General features: G+C 41.6%; 1 protein-coding gene across 2 annotated transcripts in view; it reads left to right on the forward strand.

Moving 5' to 3' along the window:
• Positions 1–451: 451 nt before the first annotated feature.
• PTCHD4 (patched domain containing 4) overlaps positions 452–14,524 on the forward strand; it is an 84,165-nt gene continuing 70,092 nt past the window's right edge. Inside the window, exon 1 of one of the 2 annotated variants that reach the window (XM_032184068.1) lies at positions 452–1,183. In XM_032184068.1, coding sequence (XP_032039959.1) covers positions 584–1,183 — 600 coding nt within the window. In that variant the 5' untranslated portion in view covers positions 452–583. The remainder of the gene's footprint in view (positions 1,184–14,524) is intronic. The other variant, XM_032184069.1, reaches the window with a different exon arrangement.

Consider the following 14,524-nt stretch of genomic DNA (forward strand, 5'->3'; position numbering starts at 1 on the left):
TAAAATGCAGCATCATCCTCTCGCCCCGGCAAATTCCCCACGCTTGTGTGTGAGGGGGGAGGAAAGAGGGGTGCAAAGCGGTGTTTTGGAGCCGGGGGAGGGGGGGGGGTCGGGGAGAGGGGGTCCGCAGCCGACTCTGGCTGCACCGCCCGGAGAAGCGGGGCTGCGCGGAGCGGGCACTGCAGAGCCGGCAGCGCTCCCGGTGCAATGCCCGAGCCTCGGAGGCGAAAGGGGGGCACCCGGGAAAGGGGGGTGGTGGAGGGGGATGCTACTCGCTCGGGGGGAGGGAGGAAGGGAAAAAAAGAGCGAGGAAAAAAAAAAAAAAACCAACAAAAAAAAAAAAAAAAAAAAAAAAGCAAGGAAAAAAAAAAAGGCAAGGACCCCCCCCTCCTCCTTTCTCTGCCCGCTCCCTTCCACCCCGACACACACACACCACACACACACACACACACACACACACACCATTGATCAATATTTGGCTGTCTTGCTGCAACTTGCTGCAGTCTTTTAAAGGAGTAGTAGAGCGAGAGAGGGAGAGAGAAAGGGAAACTGACAGGAAGGGGTAAGGAGCTACACATGTCACATGTGCTTTCTAAGACGGCCAGGAGCATCTGCAGGCTGGATCTGGTGGAGGATGCTGCGGCAGGTGATACACAGAGGGCTCCAGTCGTTTTTCTACAAGCTGGGCTTATTCGTGAGCAGGCATCCGGTGTTTTTCCTCACTGTGCCCGCAGTCCTGACCATCATCTTCGGCTTCAGCCTGCTCAACCGCTTCCAGCCTGACACTGACCTGGAGAGCCTGGTAGCCCCCAGCCACAGCCTGGCCAAGATCGAGAGGAGCTTAGCCAGCAGCCTTTTCTCCCTCGATCAATCCAAAAGCCAGCTGTATTCGGACTTGCACACCCCGGGGAGGTATGGCAGGGTGATTCTCCTCTCCAAACCCGGAGGCAATATTTTGCATCAGGCTGATGTGATCCTGCAGATCCACCGAGCCGTGCTGGAAATGAAGGTGAACTACAAAGGCTATAATTATACTTTTTCCCATCTGTGTGTATTGAGAAATCAGGATAAGAAATGCGTGCTGGATGATATTATTTCAGTGCTAGAGGATCTGAGGCAGGCTGCCCTCTCCAATAAGACAACAGCCAGGGTGCAAGTGAGCTATCCCAACACTAAATTAAAGGTATGCTCTTACTGCATGCTTTTGCCAATTAAAGAGGCAGCACTTCATTTCTTGTCCTAAACAGCAGGAGAAATATAATCATATCTATCTCTTTCTCTCTAAATATGTGTGATCTGGGCTTTCCTCGGGAAGCAGCTGAAACTGGTGCCTTGCTATTGTTCTGTACGAGGAGGGAGGGCGGGGGACACGGTACGCTAAGGAACCAGGAGCAGCAGGGAGTGGAGAACAGCCTCGGGACCGGGAGACCTTGCAATGCCTTGAGGGGTTAATGCATCGGGAAAAGGGACAGGAGGTCGCGAACTTGGGGGTGGGGGGCTTAGAGGGGGTTCACTGTCACTTATTACAGCCTCACTGTGAAGCAGGGTAATTTATCTTTAATATGGCCAGAAAAAAGAAAGGTGTCCTGCCTTCTTTTTCTGTTTCTTTACCTGCATGCAAAGAAGGGGAAGGGAGGTGGAATTTTTGCTCTCTGTGTGAAAATAATTAGATCTGGTGCTGATGGATGGACTGGAGTTTTGGGACAGATCCCATCAGCTAGAGGCTTCCAGCAGAGGCGAAATGAGGTAAAAGGTGAAAGAAGTTTAAGTCTTTCAGTCCTAAAATAATAAATAATTCAGCACAACTGTCTCAGGAATATTCCCCCGGCACACAAGCACCTCTTTCCTTCTCAAAGGGAGCAATCGGGCTCACTAACCTCCTATGAGCAAATAAGGTGTAAAGTTTGCAGGTGGATGGTGGAAGAAGTTTCTGCAAATTACAGCATATCTGCATGCTTCCCCAACCATTGCAGGATTAATTTAACAGAGTTTAACAAAATCCTTAAGATGCTAGATACTCATGCTCAGGACATAGGGAAGAAGACACGGTCCTTACCGTAGCCTCTCAAGGATAGGGGAGATAGTGCTCTTGCAAATACCAGCCACGTCCTGAAGTTATCATTTGTTTCTTACTGTTTGTTTACTAGGAAAAAACAAAACAAAAACAAACAAACAAACAAAAAGTTAAGTTCCTGCCCCAAAAACTAAACCAGAAATATAGATTAATTTTATTGGTCTTTTTCCTTCAGTAAAAGGGCTGGTTGGGACACGTGGGATTTGGTCCCACTGCTGGATATGTTACAGTAATTGCTTTGTGCAGAGTTGTGGCTGTTTGAGCATGTGGAAATGGAAAGGTGTCCTTGCTGCTGTCAGAAAGTCCTGAGTGCAAGGAGTGCTAGAAACACCGAGTTACTCCAGATTAAATACCCCCAAATAATTTTTGTCATTTAGTTCATTATGAAGACAATTCTATTACAGAACAAAAGTGTCTTCTTTCATATTTTTTTTAATTTATTTTTAAAGTTGAGATAAAGCTAATTTGATGGAGACATGGGTAATCTGGATTAATATTGCTATCACCCAACCCCCCACAGAAATAGTCATTCTACTCTTAATCCAGATTAATTTCCTCATGTAGAGAAACCCTAACTGAGCCTGCCACAACTGGGATGGGATCACTTGTGATGTGTTTTTTACCAAGAGTGTGCCTACAGCTTGTCCTTTTTTATAGATTAAAAAAAAAAAAAAAAAAAAAAAAAAAAAAAAAAAAAAGTGGCATGAATTAGAGATTTAATGGAATAAGAGTAATTGGTAGGTAATTCACACAGACAAATGTTTTCCCAAAGCATGGCACCTCCACTCCTACTAGTTGTTGTGTAAGGAGTAGATGTCCTTAAGTATCTAGCTTTAAAGTGGAACAAAGCTGGGATCTTCCTACCCACCTCTCAGTAAAGGAAGGTAAACCACCAAAACCTGTGGGTACACTTTAGAGAAAAACTTAAAAATACAACCCGTGTCTGCGGAAAGGCAGAGTCCCTGATGCTTCTGGGAAAGAGACACACTTTGATAAGGTTTTTCCTTCTCTGGTACAGGAAGGACTTGTTTGTGGCACTATGGTCAGCCCTGAAGCTGGGCTGGCCTTCAGCTATCCCGTGTCCTCAGAGATTCACCTTGACTCCAGCTGCTGGGGATAAATTATTGCTTTGCACAGATTAATTATCCAGGTGCTCCCATTCTGTCATCTCAGTGCCCCACCTATGAAGCTACAGAGTTAGGAAGTTGTGGGGAATCATTTCTTGCTCTCCTTCAAGCCATGGCTTGAAAATCCCAGTTTAATCCAGGCTCCTGGATTTATTTACTGCCTCCCCTGTCTCTGCACCTCTGAGAAAAGGCTGTGGAGACCTAGGCCTGTGTCACTTGCTCCAGGGTTTTATGGGTGTGTTTAACCAGGACCACCTTGGATGCTACACCCACTGAGTTAGATCAGTGTCTGGATGTCCAGCAAAGGGAACAACCACTGTGGCTGTAGCTATGAGATTTCTAATTTCTTTTTACTTGAATCACAACATGAAAGTGTGGTTGTGGCCAGATCTAATGAAAATACAAACCAGAGAGCCAAATCTTCCTGACCTTACCTGGTTCATCACACTGACCAGTCCACGTCCTTGGGAGCTATCTCAGCTAAACTTCCCTGCAAGCAGTAAGGACCCACCAGGATCTTCTAGGGTTTCCTCACTTTTTGGTTAATACCAGTAAATTTTGCTGTCTTGTTCTTTTAAGAACAACCTCAGATTGAATAAAATTATTCTAAGAACAATCCTGTGGGTTTACAAACCATGAAGATATCCCATCTGTGTGGTTAGTCTGCATCTGACAGGGGGCAAGCATCAACCTGGGCTTGTTTAGGAACTGCAGTACAATCTTGAGGTGTTCCAGCCCCTCTCCTGCTCTGTCTGGGACCGGCAAAACCTCTTGTACTCTTTTCCTTCCCTGTACGCCAGATTTCAGCAAACTGTTCTGGTTTTGAAACAGCTGGTTTGGGGCAAAGTGTAATGAAACTGCTTGGCTTTTCCTGAGAAAATCTGTCTTTGTAGGGTAATGATCATTCATTACTTGCTGAAGTATTAGAAGGGCTTAATAGCCTTGAATACATCTATCTTCCCTGCCCCTCCATAAGGAGGGATGTCCTGGTCTTTCTGTTTGATAGAGGAGGAGCAGAAAGATGGCAATTAATATCCACAGTGCAGATTGCAGCACGGTTTCAAAAGCCTAAGGTAGGTTTAAAACCCACTCTGGCAAAGCAGGGGTCAATGTAGACAGGTTTACTCTTCCAAGAGGCCAGGTGAACAAAGCTGTATGGAAATCCCAGCTCCCGTTGCTTTGGGGACCCCGGCCAGCACTGTTACAACCATTGCTACACGATGCTGCAGTCTGCAACCCAGCCAGAAAAATGTCTTGCCCAAGGTCATGCAGATAGACCGTGGCAAGCAGGAAACCATAGCTGAATGTATGAAGCCTGGATGGAGACTTCTGAGATATGTTGTGGGGCAAGATTGCTCATGTTTTCCCCATCCCAGGTGTTCCTGTGCTTGGGGTCTGGCTTGTGCCCTTATCACGTAAACCTGGCAAATCTACACTGAGCACTGACCCTCGTAAACTGTTAACTCACAAGTGTATTCCCAGGTATGATGTTTGTCTGGTAGTTATCCCAGACAGTGCCAGGGAATGTCCTGGGAGATAGTCGGAGTGAGGGTCCATTCTCAGTATCCATATCTACTCTGTTCTGAGGATAATAGTGTGTATCTGCTTGGGTATGTGTTGCCCCTGCCACATGGCAGTATCGTCTGAGGCACATTTTATTTATTAGTATGGACAGGTTTATCGATTACATGGGGATTGCTTCTTGTGTACTGTCATATACGAGGAAGGAAACTGTGTTTAAGCCTGATTTGTCAGCAACCCCAGCAAATTTGCTGTCTTTAGCAGGGAGCAATAATTTAAAAACAACACTGCAAAGAATGAAAATTATTTCAAAACACAGTTCTAACCTGGAAAAAATACATACGTGAAAGCATTTTTTCCAAGTATTTCACTTTTACTGTTTCTTTTCATGTTTATTGTCTGAGAAAAGATAGTAACTTGGAACTTATTTCTCTGAGATCAGAACAAATACAACTGCTGGTTAGAAAGAGCCTTTGAGAGCAGATTGCTTTTCGTAATACTGCCTTCAATTATTTAAGTATCAGTCATTTATGAACACTACACTAAACAGCAGCCAATAAAACAGACATCTCTATTTCTGCAATTGTGATAAGCACATCAACAGGGTATTGAATCCTTTAGTGCTCAAGTAGAAAAGTTACTTGCATTCACTTAACATCTTGAAACCTGTAATTGCAGATTTGTTACTGGCCATATTCTCTCTCTTTTTTTTTTTCTCACTCTAGCAGCTGTACTTCTTAATGACTCTTGCTCCATTTGCATTTGTGGAGTTTTTGCTGCTCTAAGATTAATCTCTCCTTAGATAGCCCTGGCAGAGTGTCATGGGACAGAGGGGATATAAGACCAGAGCCCATCCACACCAGAGCAGGCATCAGCATATCAGCAGTAGTCACAAACTTATTATTGCTTCTGCAAAGTTGTTTCAGGCATGAGATCACTCTGACAGCAAGGACAAGTGTTCTCCAGATGCTTCCTTGGCGGCAGTGCAGTTCTGTACCCATTCATGGTCCCACCCGCCCCAAGCCAAGCCTGTGGCTCAGGATCCTGTGAAGTGCTTTTTGGCTGGCAAAAGCTGCTAAGTCAAATCAAAACAATAAAATGTGAGCAGGGAGAGGATCAGAGGAGGAAGTCTGGAAGCAGCAGATAGTTTTCATCTCAGTCTCTCGGATCAAGACACGATTGGGCAGGCTGAGCTTGGAGCAGCTGCTCGGTAGCATGAAAGCAAGGCATAGTATGTTTGAAAGCAAGTGGCTTCTTCTTGGTCACAGGCTGGGAAAACTTATTTCAAAACAAAACAAAAATAAAACGACTCTGTTGGTCTTCCAGATGCATTTCTGTACTCTCCAGCAGGACTAGGCAGGGCTTCAGACCCACCTTGCTGGAGGGGCTGGTGGAGCTGGTGTCTGCAGTGGATTTAGCTGTGCCCTTGACACAAGATGTCCCTGCAGCTCTTGTGGTCAGACAGCCTGCTTCCTCAGTGTGGGCAAGAAATGAAGCATTTCTTGCATGTTTGGGAAATGTTTCCACTCCTTCATGTACTCAATACATTAAGAAAGTTCTCTTCCATAGCTCTGCTGGACTGGGCTCTTGTCTAAAAGGAAGGTCAGACCATCAGCCCTGCCTGGGCCAGGGACAAGTAACAGAATTAATCTGTACCAGGACAAGCTGTCCTAAAGTTAAAAAAATAAATAAATAAAAATAAAATAAAAATAAAAGAGCAGGAACAGAGCAGAGATCTCTCAAAGCAATGTTAAATTTTACAGTGCTCTTTTTGCACTGCCATTCTTCAGGGCAACACATCACAGCCATAAATTTCCTCATTGGTCTCTGGGGTAAATTCCACCTTCACCCTAGCAAGGCTGTGGACAGTGGGTTCCTTGTGTTGGGGTCTCATTCCTTCCCCTCTAACAGTTGAGTTTAATGGCCATGATGATGAATGCAAAGAAAATATTCTCCAACTGCTCAGGGATTCAGCAGTGCAAAGCTTGTGTGGATAACTCATACTCAGAGGTCTGACCACTGACAGGGACAAGAGCTTTTAAACTCACTTAGTCCTGCTAACTAGGGATTACTCACAGGAGCTAATTTTATGTTGTCTGAACCTTATTATTACTTTTCAAGCATGCTACATACAATGCAGATGTGTAAAGAGGCAAAGTCTAAGAATCAGGCGGCTGTGAGACATACTGTATTGCAGGCAGGGTATAGTACCACAGAGTCAGAGCTGTCTGGTATCAGAGAGAGGACATGGTCTCCTCTAACATGGCAGATGCTGGTTTTAATTTTGGCTTTGCCCTTGACCTCACGAATGACCCTGGTCAGCTGCTTTATGCCTTTCCTTCCCAGCTATTCCGCTCTTTAGTTTTGTCAGCACTTGCGGGGAGGGACAGCCTTTTATGCAATGCCAGGCCATTTGGAGACCTTGCCGTGATGTGAATAATAATAAAGAGCAATTGGAAGGTTGTTTGGGTTGAGAGAAAAGGAAGATGCAATTCCAAGTCTCTGTGGTCAGTAACAACTGGTCGCCACTTTGCATCTGGGCTGAATGTCAACCAGTAGCCAAAGGTGGAAAGTCCAGTAACATTTTGGTGTCTTCCTACAATAGCTGTTCTTCTGTGGAGAGAAAAAAAATGTATATATATATATAAGCATATATATATATATTTATTTGTTAAATATTCAGAGTTAAACTCATAACTTCATCCTGTAATGTACAGGACACTAAAAATGCCTCATTTTCTCTAGATATCCTCAAACGGTGTTTTTATGCTGACATAGCATCTTCTAAACTCAGCCATTCCCAATATCTTTCTTTCCAAAATATGTTCAGAAAGGAGAGAGGAGAGGAGAGGAGAGGAGAGGAGAGGAGAGGAGAGGAGAGGAGAGGAGAGGAGAGGAGAGGAGAGGAGAGGAGAGGAGAGGAGAGGAGAGGAGAGGAGAGGAGAGGAGAGGAGAGGAGAGGAGAGGAGAGGAGACCCTTAAAAGTTGGAGAAACACTCTTAAGGACAAGACGTCCAAAGAAGTTCTTATATTTAACATGCTATATGTATACGTGTGTATACATGCTGCATACATGTCATTTTTAGTAAATTAAAAATTATGTGGGTAAGGTTGTGCTGAATATTTTGAAAATACTAATCTAAAACAAAAACTATATTAAACCTCATCAGATATTAAGAGATAAAAGAGCCTTATGCAGAGGTCTGCACAGTTATCATTACAGAAGTAAGGTGAAAAAAATGTTGACAGGTTTTCTGAGAGGAATTAAGTAAGTGTTTAAAACCATGATCATACATTTCTATGAAAACTTTTAATTTATGCAGACCCCACATCCATTGCACACTTCTGGTGCAACCAGCAAGGCATGCTGTGTGTGGCTGAGACTTGAGCTGAAAAGCAGCTTTAAATACCTGTGAAACAAAGTCTACAACTTAGGAAAGCAAGTACTGTGTGATGGTAAAGAGAAAGGAAGACAGAAAGTACAAGGTATAAAGTCTTTATGCCTCTGTTGCTTACTGTTTTAGTCCTGATCTCTGATTTCATACCTACCAAGGTGTAGGAGGCTCATGTGGAGAATAGATAGTAAAGGAACTGCCTGGTAGAGGGGCTGTGAGGCATCCTGCAAAGGGAGAGAGCAATGGAAGTGTTCTGCTGTACTGCAGGGATGCTCACATGCAGCGCACATGTATTAGTCTCACTTTTACACTGGTCAGGCTGCTGGGGAGCAGGAGATTAGGGTGAAATGCTTGGAGGTGGTCTTTGATGACACTAGTAAGTGTCATCTGGTGGCAGCAGGAAGATTTCTAGCTATACGGAATTACTGTGGAGCCAGCTCAAGGACAAACAGAATAATCTGTCAGTAGGCGACTCTGGTATGGCACAGAGCTTTTGCTGGTGATTTTATTCCCCTTGACCCTGCTCAGGCATTGGTGGGTAGTTCCTGCACAAGGCCAGCTCTGCAGATCCAGCAGTGGCTCTGTGAGACATTGGTCAGCCCTCTCATAACCATGAGGTCAGCCTTTCTCCCTAGTTTTGCATTTCTGGCCCCAAATGTTCCCTCTTCCAGTGCACTCTGCAGCCAGGGAGATGACATGGGATGGCAGATTGTGAGACTGGCACATCACTACTTGGTTTTTAGTGCAGAAAGGTTTTACTCTGGTAATGGGCTACAATTAAGATGGAAAAAGTCATATGTGTGTAAAGTTTCTTCAATTCTTATGAAGGCAGATGTTCTGGCATCTCCCAGGATATTTTTCGTTAAAAATACCTGTTGCACCAGGCCCAAAAACAGATTGCTTGTCTGCTCTGAGAGCATCTGAGAAGGCAAAGTGCTGTTTTGCCTGCCTGTCCCATGCCTTTGAAGGCAATGCCACCTCCCAGAGGATTAAAGTACAATGAAGCCCACCTACCTAAAGTAAGCAATTTGGGTTTAAAGATTAAACACCTAATAAATCGGTCCACCTCAATTAATTTCCTTGTGCATCTGGTGAGAGACCTTGGAGATGCCATTGAATACCACCACAGGAAAGCCTGAATGGTTAATCTATATCCTTCCACAATATACTGGGAATATAGTAATCACCTGTAGCACTGGTTCAGAGGACACCTAAAAATTTTCCCACATGTGTAAGAGAGGGTCTCACTTTTCTTGCACCTTGTGCAGCTGTTCCCAGCAGTGTTACACAAGTGCTGTCTTTCTGGTGGGGAAGTGTCATTCTTTCCATATATGTGGTGTGGTTTTGCACGTGTGCGAACAGCTACATAAAGGGTACTATAATTCAGAAGTGACCACAGACTTCTGCTACTTCTGTGCTAAATCACACATTATCTGTGATGCTTATAGGGCAGGCCCATAACATTTCAGCTGAATCCTTTTCTCTGAGTAGTTACAGTACTCCTGAAAATAAAAGCTTCTGTGAAATAATGCCTACCTTGCCCTTAGTTTTTGTCTTGGGGGGTGAAAAGTGAAGGGCAGGGTCCAATAGTTTCACTTGGACATGCCCCCAGTTAAATATCTATATTTTTCATGTTTCAATAGTTCTTTCAAAGTGTTATTTTAAAATTATTCAAAGATAATTTGTTCTCATATTATTCTACAGATTAGAAATGAAGTGTTTTTCCACATTTTGAACTGAAATAACTCTCAGAACTTTTTCATGTCAAATTTCAAACTCTGGGGAAGTGGAGATTGCTCCATTTTAAATAGTGCAGAGAAAAGAGGTCTTCAAACTCTGCCTAGCAGGTTTGCTTCATGGCAGAGGACACAACCCAGTCGCGAGTTTGCCCCCATCAGGATGCCCTGGCTCTTGTGAACACCATATTTCATTGGAGACCAAGGCACTGTATTGATGGGACAAGTGATCCTCACCCCCAGATCTCCAAAAGGGTTTAGTTCATAAAGCATTATGTAGTTCGTTAAGAAGAAAGATGCTGTTAGCAGTACTTCATTATGCAATGCAATCTGTTTGACATGGCCTGAGACTTAAATACAAATCGCCTTTTTCCTAGACATTTTCCAGGATGGATTCTTAGAATAGATCTTGATTCATGAACTAAATGCATTAACAATTTCAAAGATGAGCAGATGCAACATGAAAATATTCTTTTTCTCCTTAAAATCCACACTCACTTTGCTCACTTTCTTGACTCTTGTTCTACTGAGAGAAGTGCAAAACTACCCCCAGAAGAGACCTCACCACAAACTGTTCTGGATCCAAATGGCAAACACGCTTCTTTTCTTCAGGAGCAGTTGGAAAGTCTGGTATTAGATGCTCTACCAATGATGTTTCTTCATTAACAAACATTAATTGTCCTCTCCATAACTTATTTTCTATCTGCAAGTAAAACCTGCTAGTCACCCTGTTGATGTACACACAATTATCATTGTAAATTGCATAGGAAGTTGAGGCACAGGCAAAGAAACATGAGCATTGCTGAATATTTTCAGATGTCTCTCCAAAGAATTCTTTCCCCAGGCTTCAAGATTAGCAAAAGTATTATTAGGATTTAGGTATATACTAAAAAATAAATTCACAAGCTTGACAAGCTTAAGAGCTCCCAGCCCTTCTGAAGTTTTGCTTGATTTTTATTTTTATTTTTATTTTTATTTTTATTTTTATTTTTATTTTTATTTTTATTTTTATTTTTTTAGAAGAAATTAATTTTAAAGAATATATATATATATATATTTACCTCCTAACAGAATCAAGCTTTTATTAATGCAACTTTTGCCATTTTCTTGGTTCTAGTGTAAGATTTCAGAGGTGGGAGGAAAAGGAGTGCATCCTTGAAGGGAAAATGTGTTATATAAATGCCAAATGCTGTAATAGCATATGTTCAATGATCTTTTCATCAGAATATTCGTATCAAAAAGATAGTTAAAACAGGTAATTTGTCACTACTTAACAGATGTGTACAAAGCTCCCTTTGGAATGATTCTGATACTTTTTTGTTGGAAAACCCAACTAATCTTTGAAGTAGCAAAAATGACAGGGAAAAAATAAAAGCAGAAAACGGATTTTTTTTCCCCACTTTCTTTAAGGCAGCTAAGTAAAAAGTAACCAAGACAGAGAATAGCCCAGGATGAAACTCAAAGAATCAAGTGCATCCTTAAAGCACTGGACCAGTTTGAACTGGGTCTTTCTTATAGCCTCTTCAAGCAGAAAACAGGGCAGGAAGGACAGCTGTTATGTAAAGGAATGCTTAATGCTTTTCACAGTGGGATGGTGATTTTGGTGCAGGACCACATCTTCAAGAATTCATATTCTGCTGCAACTCAGATCTTCCTCATCACATTGATTTTTCCATCAGAGTGCTATGGTGCAGCTGGAGAAATTCACTCAAAGAGGTGTTGGAGTTTTATGGGCAATCTCATGCTTCTGTGTAACATTAAGAGGTCAAAGATGTAAAAGGTTTATAAGGTCAGTCTAGCCCATTTTCTGGCTAGTAAGGGAAATCCTAATAGAAAAACTAAATCAGTTATGTGGGTTGGAAACTGGCTGAAAGACTGTAAATAAAGAATCATGATAAATGATAATGTAACGAGTTTATGGAAGGTATCTTTCACGGTATCTTGAGAATTTGCATTAGGTCTGGTCTCGTCTAACATCTCTATTAATTATCAGAAAGTGGAATTGAACTGTGCAGAAATGGAATTCACGGATAGTATTAAACAAGGAGGAGTTGTCAGCACCAGCTGAGTCAGAGAATTTACACAGACACAACTGGAACAGTTAGGAACCTGAGCAGAAAATAAAACAAGTTTCTGCAGAGTTTTGGTTGCATTCTGGTCCCCACAGACCAATCTGGGTTTGCCCCTCAAAACAGATTCCTATTAGCTGAGTATTGCAAATGTTGTATTGAAGATACAGTGCTTAAATGGTATGACCAAGGTCAAAGACAAAGTTGATGTGAAAGTCAGGATTTTATAGCCCCCATGGAAAGAGCATTTGGTTTTAATTCTGACTCTGACGCTGCTTGGCAAGTATGGATATTTCACTGCTTAGTGCTGTCCTTCATCCTTCATCTTATTAGAGACCAAGTTCTGCAGGACAAATATCACTCCATACACTGAATTTGAACAGTGCTTCAGATGTTGTAACTGATGTGTTAAATAATCATGGAAGCCTTGATAGATTTTTCTTTTGTCTTTGTCCTTTTTTTTTTTTAACTTTCTAGAATAAAATCAGTTTTCTTCTGAATTTTTTGTGCTGACTGTGGATTTTTAATGTACTGGACTTGTAGCGGTTTTGCCATTTTGTGCTAAATACCCCAGTACTTTAAATTGAAAAACCCTCATAAGCATGATGTCACAAATTGGCTCCATGTTGTCCCTGTTGAATTTTGTCATTCACTAATGAGGTTCTGGTTGTGCCAGAGAAAAATTCTTGAAGCAGACAGTGTAAAATCCCTATTGAGCAGGACACTTAAAAATATTCAGCTGGATCCGTTCTGCTGTATTTTGGTCCCAACTGAGTGCATTTGCAGACCAAAAGCTGCACAAGTCTTCAGGAATACATTGGTGATGTTTGTGAAATGGATTTTGTAGTCGGGCCACTTCTCTTTCTCTTCACAAATGCCCACAACAGCAGGACATTTGCTATAGTGAGTGGTACTTGGTCAGGTCTGGAGAGTCAGATCCTGCCCTACCACCCATAGCGGGAGTCACTGTAGGAAAACTTATCCTAAATGCCCAAGACGGGATACATTTCTTCTATTTGAGCCCTTTTATGTTCACTGTCTAATCTAAACAGAGCCCAATGATTAGCCAGAGAAGCGAATGGCGAACCTTCAGAAGCAATTAATTTCTCTTTTTCTAAACATCTACATCAGGAGGAAATGAACTTGCTCTTTGGAGACATCACAGATGAGAAAAAATGCTTTGATTATGCATTTACCTTTCAGTTGTTTAAAATTAGGCAGCTGAATTCCACTACACATTCATTTGGAAAAAGAAAAATCACATCAAATTTCCATAAGCATGGGAATATACTAAATCTGGAGATCATTACAGCAAAGACTTATGTCAGGTGAAGTGTTTCTTAATGACCAAAGGAATAATCTATATTTGCATTGACTTGAGAGGAAATTTCCCAGCATCTTTTCATGGGGAAATTTGAGGTTCCTTCCCAAGCTCATTGCAGCTTAGTTTCACACCAAATCTCTGTCAAGGTTTTGGAAGACTTTTATGGAAATTATTATAGGACAGTTTCAAAGGATCTAAAATATATTAATCTGAATAAGGATTTAGCTTTCACTGGAGGATCCAGAATTAAATGCCATCCTCCTCTAAAATAGATTTCCAGGTACTAGCAGTTTATTGCATAAGTGAGACAGAGAATTTGTAGTGCATTCAGAAGACAAATATTGAGATTCTATCCTCTGGCAATGCTTTGCCATGTGTTTACTCTTTGGCTTATTTTATCAGATTTTTCCCTAAATATTTATTTCTTTAAAATCCAAAGATGTCTAGATTACCACAATATCCCACCATCTGCAGCATTTTTCTTTTAAATTAAAAGGCCAGTCACTACCTTTTCTCCCACAATCAAAATATTTCCAAATAGATTATTCTAATATGAATTATAAAATCACTTTGCACTCCAGGAGATATTGAAAATACTTTTTTTTTTTTTTTTTTTTTTAATTTATTTTTAACATATATTAAATTAAAGTAACTTTAAAATGTCTATGTGAGGAAAAAGTTTTGATGTCTCGCAGGGAAACATCCTAGATATAAAGGCTATAAAGGTATTATTACTATTATTATATACAACAAATATACTTTATTATAAGTGTATACTTATACACTGTAGCTGAATATTCTTCCTACTTGGTATCCTAAACTCACTCTTAACAATGGAACTACATTAACATATAAATCTAGGAACATGTATAACTCAACTTTAAGCATTTAATGCAGGTATTTAAATCAGGATTTGAGAAATTATTGGTTTTAAGAGGATTAATACTCCCAAGAATGAGACCCTAAGATCAAAGAGACATCTAAGACCAAAATCAGCCTCTGGAGGAGCCCCATTTTTTTCATCCACCTCAGCAGGCAGCCAGGTGGTCCAGGCATTTCTAACCAGGCAGGCTCTGTTAGGCGGTGTGAGTCAGGGTTTCAGAATACAAATTTTGACTTTTCATGTTTTGAGTCTTGTTCTGGTTGAAGAGACACATCCAAATCAGAAACTCTGCTTGAAGTTAATAGCAGCTGTGTACTCACACGAAAGGACAAATACTCAGCCGTGAAATACAGCCACCTTGAGGATGAAATTATTCAGGTGTTGCAGAGCTGACA

The sequence above is a fragment of the Aythya fuligula genome, chromosome 3 (genome assembly GCF_009819795.1).
Source record: "Aythya fuligula isolate bAytFul2 chromosome 3, bAytFul2.pri, whole genome shotgun sequence".
Classification (NCBI taxonomy): Eukaryota; Metazoa; Chordata; class Aves; order Anseriformes; family Anatidae; genus Aythya; species Aythya fuligula.